The 10,667-nt window shown below is 39.2% G+C and overlaps 1 protein-coding gene across 5 annotated transcripts in view; it reads right to left on the bottom strand.

The window, feature by feature from the left end:
* Positions 1-1,120: 1,120 nt before the first annotated feature.
* Positions 1,121-10,667, bottom strand: part of sonb (SON DNA and RNA binding protein b) — a 28,886-nt gene continuing 19,339 nt past the window's right edge. For 4 of the 5 annotated variants that reach the window (XM_030068631.1, XM_030068623.1, XM_030068639.1 and 1 more), the window contains exons 18-22: positions 8,787-8,934; positions 6,821-6,889; positions 4,894-5,009; positions 3,482-3,583; positions 1,121-2,057 (exon numbers count right to left, since the gene is read on the bottom strand). In XM_030068631.1, the coding sequence (XP_029924491.1) occupies positions 1,980-2,057; positions 3,482-3,583; positions 4,894-5,009; positions 6,821-6,889; positions 8,787-8,934 (513 nt within the window). In that variant the 3' untranslated portion in view covers positions 1,121-1,979. Of the gene's footprint in view, positions 2,058-3,481; positions 3,584-4,893; positions 5,010-6,820; positions 6,890-8,786; positions 8,935-9,246; positions 9,322-10,667 lie in introns of those variants that run through there. The other variant, XM_030068657.1, reaches the window with a different exon arrangement.

Here is a 10,667-nt window from a genome sequence, read left to right as displayed (position 1 = left end):
TCTCCTGACAGCAAATGAGTCTGTGTAAAAAGGTAGTGAATAGCTTTGAATGACACAATATCATCTCTCTCAGCATAAAATCCCCATGTAATAGCAATCAGAGTTGAGTGGATAATATAGCACTGGAAAGGAGGGGAAAAAAGATGGAAAAGCAGGTAGGAGTTTAGCAGTGTTTGGTGTGAACACATTGCAAAGTAACCTGTTTCTGTAGTCACATTACTTTTGTGTGGAACACAGTAATATGGCATCATAAGCATCATATGTAAGTTTTAATGTTATATTGTTAAGTGGCAAGTACACAACAAAGCATCTCAGGTGATGTTATAGAGTAATGTAAAAGTAATGTAACTAGTGTGAATTATTTTCCATGGGGAGGACAGAAAGTATTTTTCCCTAGCGACAGAATTCCTGACTGACTTACATTCATTCTCAACAGCCTTCTCTTAATATTAGCTATAACTAGTTTATGCCTAATCTGAACCTTAACCTAAACCTAACCTTAACCCTGACCTTAGCCAATAAGCCAAAATGACCACCCAAAATGTGAAAAAATCTGTTGCCTACAAACTCAGAGAAACAAGAATATTTTCAGGCAAACTCTGCCATTACTAGTGCATGCCGGACAGAGTCAAGTGGATACTCCACATTCACAGGCATTTATTATTCAGAGGACTGTCTTAATAGGGTTAATATCGGAATATTGCAGTCCATGAAAATGTAGTCATTGTCGTGTGTGTGTGTGGCTGGCGGAGGTGGAATGAGAAAGGTTTTCTATTTAATCTAGAGAAAAAAATGCTGGTATCAATACAGTTGGAAAGAAGCACTGAAACCAGTTCAAATGTTTAGTATTGATGGTATCGATACTTTGACAGCCCCACCTGTGGCACCAACTGAACACAAGATATCTGCAGAAATTGGGAGGGTTGTTGATCAGTACCAATGATTCAGCAATAACTGAGCCAGGTACTGAGTTTTCTGGCTTTGAGAACTAATTTTGAATCCCACACTGGAACAATGTTGAAACAAACCTCCCCACCAACTGGACGTTCAAGACACCCCCAAGAAGCCTCAGCTGAACAGCTGACCTTACCAAGAAACACAATGTGAGCACCCTAAAACATAAAATAAACATAAATTTTATTTTTATTTACATCTTACTTAACCAGGTTAGTCCCAAAGATTAAAAAATATCTTGTTTAAAGGAGACCTGGTCAGGAGAGCAGCATCAAGACAAACAGAAAAGTTGCAGATCAACAACATATGACACCTTACAATTAGAATTATCTAATAACAATTGAAAAAACAGACGCAGTCCTCAGCCAGTAACAGACTGTAGCCTTGGAAAGGGGCATGTACCATCTTGGCTTGACTGAATGTTTACATAATAGAGTGTTGGCTTTGCCTCCTGAATGACACCAGTAAACCAAATCCCCTCGAGAGAAGTGCCTGGATAGATTTGATTACTGGATCAATATGTCAGAGGAATATTGTGATTTTGTTAAAGGTCAAGTATCAGCCATTTGTGTCATGTGGCTTCCTCCCTGACCATATCAACAGTCTAGAAAACATGATCTAGTTTCCATTTGGACAAGAGTAAAGTTTAAAGATAAATATTGAAAACTTGTAATTTTGTGTGTGTGTGTGTGTGTGTGTGTGTGTTCTTGTTGGGAGGGGGGGGTTCACATTTACATATACTGTATATTGGTACAAAATATGAGCTGCTCATTGCTTGGAGAAAAATCTCAGTACTGGTCAAAAGCCAGTCTGACCACTATGTTGTGTTATAGGATAACTTCACCATTTGTGTCATTCTCTTTTAGTATTAGACAGAGTAGAAATAATTATTATGGCACTGGCATTTACAAGGACAAAGAAACCTTGCCTGTCCAACAAATAAATGATCAAATGAAATAGTTCAACTAAATCATCTGTCTGTGGAGCGGAGGTCAGTTTGTCAATCAGTGTGTTCGTGTGCGCGTCTAGGTAGAGAACAGTGGGCCAGTGGAAGCAGCAGTGAAGACAGGGCCGGTGTAGAGTCCTGGTCCATCCACAGGGACCTAGACATTTAACACAAACATTTAACACTTTGAATTAAGAGCAAATACAATACAGTCATTGGAACACTAAGAAAAAAAAAGAAAAAAATCCAAGAGAAAATATACCACTGATTCTTGAGAATTTGGATAAATCATGTCCCACTAAGAAAAATGCTATTTCTGCTGGAAATTTATAACATTTTAATGAATAAAAAGAATCAAGGGCATAATCAGGGGGTCCTTTGCACATTTGTAAGGTTCTTTTATAGGTTTATTTTTAATTTGTATTAATTTAATGATTATATGTTGGCCCATGGCCTACAAAACCAGTTGTCCTCGGATAGGAGATAATCATTTCAACTTGATTAAAACAACAAAAAGTAATAATTTCTTTATCACATGAAAGAGTACATCATAATATGTATTAAAAACTACAAATGATGGGTTTTGAACAATATTTACTATTATTTTGTGGTTGCTCAAAATGTGTCCCAGATATTCGTCACCACCGTCAGATATTTATTTAAAAAATAATAATAAAAAAACTACAAGGTCAAGTACATTCCTGAGGATCCCAAGACCACTCAGGCTCCTGGAAGTTTGCTATTTTCTCTTAAATCTCTTCATATTTTTGGACACTGCTACTGTCACAACCATAACATGTCAACACCGTCACTTCTGTATAAAAAATATTAAATTAGATTATGGAATAAATGTATACTTTTTAAGAAGAGTAATAGTCTCTTTAATACCAAAATATGTTTTTCAAATTAAAAAAAAAAAACATTATGGTGATGGTGTTGACAAAAACAAAGTAGCCTAATAACTGGAAAAACCTATTTTATGAAAAAAACGCAAAATGAGGAGGTTGCACCAGTACATTGCTGAACAGCTAAGACCTTGGCCTATAATGATATACCTTCAGATTTTGTAATTTAACGCACTTTTTTTTTTTTTTTTCAAAATTAAAGCCTGTTTTATCCAAATTCCCAAGAATCAGTGATACACAAATACAAGAAAATCAGGGAGAAAAAAACACCACATATATATATGTATGTATATATATATATATATATATATTTTTTTTAAATTATATTTATAATTATTAAAATTATATATTTAAAGGTCAGATAAATGACATTGCATTGAGATTTCCTGTGTTTAACTACATAATACAAACAAAACATCTCTGTATATGGACAAAATCACTTCACATGGTGGTCTGCGGCTGCTTTAAACTGAACTTGGGGGTCCAGGAGAAATACAAAGTTAGTGCTGTTCTTTAAATGCTGCATGATGGTTGAGGATGCTTTTAATTTATGACTCGCCTTGTTCTGAAGTTTTTGTCCTTTTTTGTATATTCATGTTTTCATACCTCTTCTCATGCAGCTGACTGCAAAGACATTTCCCTTTAGGGCCAATAAAGTTGAAGTGATCTGACTGACCTCTCCCAGGGCCTGCAGGGCCACTGTAGCAGCCATGGCTTTGGCATGTTTCTTGTTGGGGCTGGCTGTCTGGGGCTGGTAGTCAACACCATTCACAGTCACCTGGAGATGATCAAATGAATAGGTGGATTATCAAACATTGTTTTAATCCCTGTGTGGAAACTGCTCAATCTCAGAACCAAACAGTAACAAGATACATAAAAAACAATGACATGATACAAGAAAAATAGAGAAAAGACAACAAGATGAGTAAAGCAAGTATCTATCTATATACATTTTATCCAGCTACTGGTTTCCATTCATTCCACTACAATGTGAAAATGAACTTTCACAGACTTCAAACTTTCCACACACCAGTATTCCATCACCATAATGAAGTCGTCCACATTAGTCTTCCTAAAAGCAGCAGCACTGTTGTGTTTTGATGACTTGAATTGCTTCAAATTGGGCTAAGTGAAATGGTCTATCCACCAGGGAAAATAGTAGTTGTAAAAGGCCCAAACATTCAAAATCACTGGATTATTCCTTTACAAGACTTTGGACAGAGTGTTGGGTTGTATAGCTCCCTGAATGTAATGTCCCAAAATAACACTTTTAGCTCATAAATGAACATAAACAACACAGATTATGTCAATTTAACAACTTAAAATCTGTATACAGAGATTAGTCCCTGCTCAAGAGGTAATTCTAAAATCATGTTTTAGGAGGAACTAGCAGGACTGTCCATCCTGACTGGTCCAAGCCCTGACTTGTAACATTTGCATAAATATGTGCTAGCATTTTTCTCCTCAGCAGGAGAAAAACATTCATGTGTGAAGTGTCAGAAATGAAGTTTTACAGTACATTACTTGACAGGAGCTCAAATTGACTGTCTGAAACGCTAGTCTGTATAAATAAGTGGTTAGAAATTTTTTAAAATCTATAAAAATCTATATAAAAAAAACTATATTTAATTTAAATGTCACTCCATTTGCCAAAGCTGGACATCCAGCGCTCAGCCAAACTGTAGGGAAAAAATGACTTCAAAATGATTCAGACGATTACATTTTTTTAGGGGACACTTCCTACCCTAAATGAATGGTTCTGAAATTGGAGAAGGAAACAAAACCTCACAGGTTCTGGCAACTGCCGGGTTAAGGAAAGTTCCAGGTTTCCCCCTGACAGTCCAAATGGCCACATCTGTGTGTTTGGTGGTCCTATGAACTTCAATGGAATTTCAACTGACACTGGGTGGGTGGATAATCAGTGATGGCTGATCATGAATTCTCATTTTGGAGTCAATTTTTCCTTTAAAGTGCTTTTTTTCAGGCTGCGCTGTTTACCCTCCACAATTTCATGTGTAGTATCAGATGCATGTGGTGGATGGATGGACAGACTAATGCCCTGGGAGTCACAGAGACAGACTGACAGACCTTGAAGAGGAAGTTCTTGCGGTGGTCGGGACCACTGTGGTGGACCATGACAAAGTCTGGCTGCATCATCCTCCTCTTATTACATAGCTCAATGAGAGCAGACACCGGGTGCTTCCCTATGCAGTCAGACAGACACACATAAGTTACAGAGCTCTTTTATTGAAAGATTTTCATTTCAGGTTTCTTGGTCCTTAAAAACTACCCCAAACCTCAATTCAATAATCTCATTTAAACCCTTACACAAGACAGCTTAAAGGGATACTTCACCCATAATGCACAATTTCTGCATTAAGTGCTCACCGTGTTTTACCATCTTTTACAAACAAGCCTTCATGGTAAACTCATATTGCAACAACACCAGCCATCTCTGATCCCGAGTCTGTAATTTTATGATCTTACAACAGCAAACTGCTATCAAAAGTTCTGTTTAAAAAGTTCCATGCATTATAATTCTCTGGTATCCAGTTGTACTTCCCAAACAGATATATTTGCACAAATCTTGCTGCAAAGACCACGTCCACAAAATCTTATGACTGCAAAGACGCATCCATCCAAGCTTCTCGTCTACTGACACACACACAGTTTTACAGCAAGATCTGAGCCCAAATACATGTTTGTGAAGTACTGAGCATGCGAACGGACCATACCAGAAACTTGGATGATACAGCATGAGGAGTGTGAGCTTTTTAAATGGAGCTTTCAATAATGTTTCTCTGTTGTAAAATTACAAAATTATGACCCAAATTTTTCCCACTGCATCAGAGATGGCAACTGTTTTAAATTGTTTTATAATTTTACCATGAAGACTTGCGAGTAAAACTTTATTCATAGGGGATTGAAGGCAGACATGATACAAAAATATACAAAAATTATACATTATGGGTGAAGTACCCTTTAAAAGCCCCAATACTAATGTATTTCAAAAATGCACTGAATGTCTTAAATGGTCATTTACACCCTTTATTAGCTTCCATAAATGTTTTTTCTACCCATCTGAAGAAATGTGTTGCTAATAGTAAGCAAGGATAAAATATTCAGAAAGCTAATTTTTCAAGACTTTCTGGGAAAAACACAATACCTCAGCATTAAAACCAATTAATCTGTCATTTTACAATCTGATCCTGTATTCAAGAATCGTTGGTTACGTTGGTTTAGTGATGTCAATTCAAACCCTGTGATTGATGTTAAATGAAGTCTGCTAGCCCTCATTCATCTGAATAATGTGCTTTTTATGCATCTGTCAAACTGACACTGTAGATTGAGATACAGGCCTATCACAGCTCATACAATTTCAGCATGCCAAGTATGGAAAAACTTTATAAATGGAAAACTAAATGGCATGTCAGCACTTCTGTTTTTGAAAATTCTGCCTTATGGGCAGGGGGACATCTTCTTCATCAGCTCAGTGGCACAATGCTTGCATAAATACTTTAGGTGGTATGATTAATGAAAATGGTTTCAGTGCATTTCAGGACCTGAGGGAAACAAATCATGTCTCACCAAATTCAATTTTCCTATATTTGCAGCTACGCTCTGCCATAAAGGCAGCTGGAATCCCACTTAATATTAAGCCTGTCACTCATCTTCTAATTCATTTGATTATAAGATTTGGAAAGATCTCTCAGGGATATGTATCAGTAATTTTTTAATTCACTTCTAGAATTACCTTTATATTGTTATTGGTCATTCTAATCCATCTATGTTTCTGCTGTTTGATTTCTATTATTACTGTTTTGGATGTATGTTTCTCACTCTCTGTAAAGAATTGAAAATTAAATAAAAACTTGGTCAAAAAAGAATCTCTCTCTACTAACACAATGTGGTAAGGCATGAAAAAGGCTAAATGGCAGATACATTGTTTTTGCAGGACAATGAAAACACAGGTTTTATTTGCACATTGAATGTATGGTGCATGAGTCTGCATTACCCATTAGATCCTTGGTCACCACCAGCCCTCCTGTCTGCTTTTGAGGCTTCTCTCCTTCAGCAACTAGTCCTGAAAACACACAATTATCTTCATTATTACCATCACCAACATTAATATCATCATCTTCACTGAAAATAACCCAGACTAAGTCATTACATGAAAGCGTTTGAAAGCGTACATCTGATCATCAGATGTACGCTTTCAAACAAGCATTTTGCCAACATTAGCCTTAAAATACACCGGGCATGAATACAGCACAGCACATAGGCGGGGCAGGGCAGTATTTTTTTTTCTCTTTTTTTACCTGCTACACCTGTATTGCATGTAGGCTGCAGGCCAGCCATATTTTTCCTTGTTGGAGAGCCACATAGCTGTGCGTAGAGAAAAAAAAATATACCAGCCATGCAAAAATAGAGATCTGCACTGTAGAACCTGCACAGGTGCGTGTAGCTTCTGTGGTCAGTGTAACAGCTTCAGTTGATTATGACAGATACATTGTGTTGCAGCAGCTGTGCCTGTGCCGGGTCTGTGCCTGGTGTATTTAGGCTGTAAGGTGCAAATAACACAAGTTGCACAAAGCAGTTTCAGACATCAGCAGCTCAAACGGCAGTAGGAACAAATTGTTTTGAGGACTTTGTTACCCAGAATGACTTCAGTACACTAAATGTTTTCTTCTTAGTGGCTTGTGGGGCACATAATCAAGAGATTGGTAAGTCAGAGTGTCACTGGACAGAGTGCTCCACTGTTGTGGTAAGTCTCCATGTCTTCCACTAGAATTTCACTGGGCAAACATCATGAATATGCAGCATCTCCAATACGGAATGTATTTGTTTGGTGTTCACAAACCTTTTTGCAACAGGCATCCAGTCCCTACCCTTCACATTGTGGTTGCTGAGCCCATGGGGCATTGGTTCCATGTTGCTGCTTTGGTATGTGCCTGGCTGAGCTATGGGTGTCATATAGCCAGCAGGTGCCAGCCAGTTTCACTGACTGTAGTGGAAGTGCTTGGTGGCAGCAGCTGCACCGTGAACAGAATGGATGTGTTATGTGCTCAGTGCAGCACAGATGTTACACTATGGTCTTCATGGTGGAATGAAGTGGCTTGCTGCTTTATCTGATATGATCTGAACCTCAGAGGCTATGCTCCTCTGTTGGAATAAGGTGGCATCTACCCAGTGTGCGAAATAAGGGGGAGCAAAGGGGAGCTGAGCTCACCTAGTAGTGACATGAGCTCCCCTGGCTGGAAACATTGTGAAATTTTGGGGGAGCGGTGCCTGCTCGGTGTCGGCCAGCACCGCACGATGTGCGTGGCCACCCGGTCAGGTCTGCCGGATCTGGTTGATTATTATTATCAGTTGATTATTGATTGTGCAATGCCGCGATTCGCAGGAAATTGCGTTGCGCCCATTAAACAATTTTGCGGAAGCAGGAGGATGGCATGATTTACATCGTATCCACATTCGCGCACTGCGTGCGTGACCGTGCATGTGCTCGTGCATGAGCGCCCGTACGGTACTGGAGCACACCCCCTACAACCGTGCCAGAGTCATTTTAAGTTGATTTAATTAAACAGTCAAACGTTACTTTGGTGGTCCGTGGATTAATTTTTATCATGTGGATTGACGTTTGCGTAGCCCATACAAATGCTCTGGAAATCTGTTGTTAGGGAGAAATTAACCTGATCCATCGGGACGAATTTTCTCTTTATAATAATCCTGTGTCTGTTCTGTTGTAGGATATTAATGCAACGACTAGCAGTTATACAGCGTTAGTAAGAGGTGTAGGCTATTAATTCAGGCAAAGGACTGTGTGCAGTTTGTGTGTGTTTTATCGAACACACACAACTTAATGCATTGGGTTTTTTTTCTTTTCTTTTTAATGCTCCTTCCTTGGTCAGCTCTCCCTTGAGAAATAAAAATTTAAGAAAATCTTAATATTGATCAGTTTTCAGTACATGACCTCTGACCTTTGCGATCTATTTTGAAGTCAATGATGATTGGCTCAACGGTGCCCTCTCGATTCCTTCCCAGCCCTTCCCCTGTCTTCCAGCCCATCTTCCTCATCAGGAACTCCCCAACACCTCCTGATACTGGAGCTGCCCTGAGGAACTGGTCCTAAGCAAAAGACACACACAAACACAAAGAAAGAAAGAAGAAAAGAAGAAAGAAAGAAAGAACGAAAGAAGAGATGCAAAAATGGTAGAATGGTGTTGTGAAGTGAAATAAGATGATGAGAGAGAAAGATTGAAGGGGAGAGAGAAAAAGAGTGCAAAAAGAAAGGAGTAAATGCCTACCCTGTCAATATGCCATCAATTGAAATACATCAAGTTGTGTCTAAGAGATAAACACACGCACACACACATAAACATACACACACACACACACACACACACATTGTAGCAATGTATAGCTGGTGTTGGTACGTACCTAGCCCCTCCTCTCCACCCCCTTCATCGCCCCCGGCAACAGAGAGGGGGCCCGTGCCAGCGACCCTGAAACAGTCTAACATACAGAGAGGTGAAAGTTCACGGGGTCACCAGGTGACCTCCGTCAACTCCCACCTCACCACCACCCCTCCAAACCCAAACCAGGCCAGCATGGATAAGACCAGCCACAAATGGACTGGAAAGGATAAGAATAAATAAAAATGAACCAAAATGAACCAGGCTGGACTAGACCAGACTGAACCAGAATGAACCAAACTGGGCCAGACATTACAGTTGACAGTGAATAAAACTAAACCAGACTGTACTGTACTGGTCCAAATCAGACTGCACAGAACTGAACAAGACCGTACCAAACTGGAGCAGGCCAGACCAGACTAAACCAGACTGATTCAGACCAGAGTGGTCCAGATCACCCTGAGCCAGCCTGGGCCATATCAGACCAGAGCAGATGAGATTTGGGTCATAGCAGGCTATAATCAGCAACACATGCCTTGACCAGCCCGGCCAGACCAATCCAGTCCAGACTTGAGGAAATCAGACCAGTCTCTACCAGGCTGGACTGAATCAGACCAGAACCCCACATTTTGCCAGACCAGTCCAGCACATACCAGATGAGACCAGTCTGGACCTGTGGAGCCCATCTGGTGACATCCTGTGCTATTAAAATCAATGCTTGGCCACAAGATAATACTGCATGGCCTCAGTCTAACAATGGAACACATATGAATAAACAGATCAAAAGTTTCACATATCTGAGACTTTTTGTCAATCTTTAGGCCCTGCAAGTATATGTAAGTCCAGTTTGACCGGTCTTTTTGATATATACATATACAGTTTTCTGATGTAGATCTGAGTAGTGTGCTAGAGAAACCTGTTTTCAGAGTTAGAAGGTTTCACACATAGAATGTTTTGAAAACCTGAAAGCTGGTTTTAATCACTCTTTAGGCTCTAAAATGTAATATATTCCTGGCTTGATCAGTCTGATTGCATAATTTTAAAAAAAATTATCAGTCAAATTCCCAAGTTTTACCAAGCAAACATACAAAAATAAGGTCAGGCCACTGTTTCAGAATATATTACTACAACTGATTTAAGTAGGTGTGAATCAAATGTTTTTCATATCTTTTGAGTAGGTTTTAGTCTGCTGAATATCAATACCACACTAACTGTACTCCAGTGGAGTAAAGTAACCTCTCTTGTTCCTGCAAATAACCAAGTCCAGCCCACAAATTTAAGTGTTTCCCACTTGCTACTATCTCTCTCCCATACATTTCTGAGTCAAGGCCATGCAGTATTATCTCATGGCCACACATGAATTTATTTATCACACAATGTCTCCAGAGGGGCTCAGTGGACACAGTGGACTAGATAAGCCTGGACTAAACCAGATCAAACTAGGAC

The sequence above is a fragment of the Myripristis murdjan genome, chromosome 2 (assembly GCF_902150065.1).
Source record: "Myripristis murdjan chromosome 2, fMyrMur1.1, whole genome shotgun sequence".
NCBI lineage: Eukaryota > Metazoa > Chordata > Actinopteri > Holocentriformes > Holocentridae > Myripristis > Myripristis murdjan.
Note: the sequence above shows the minus strand (reverse complement) of the source record. Positions and strands in the feature narration are given on the sequence as shown.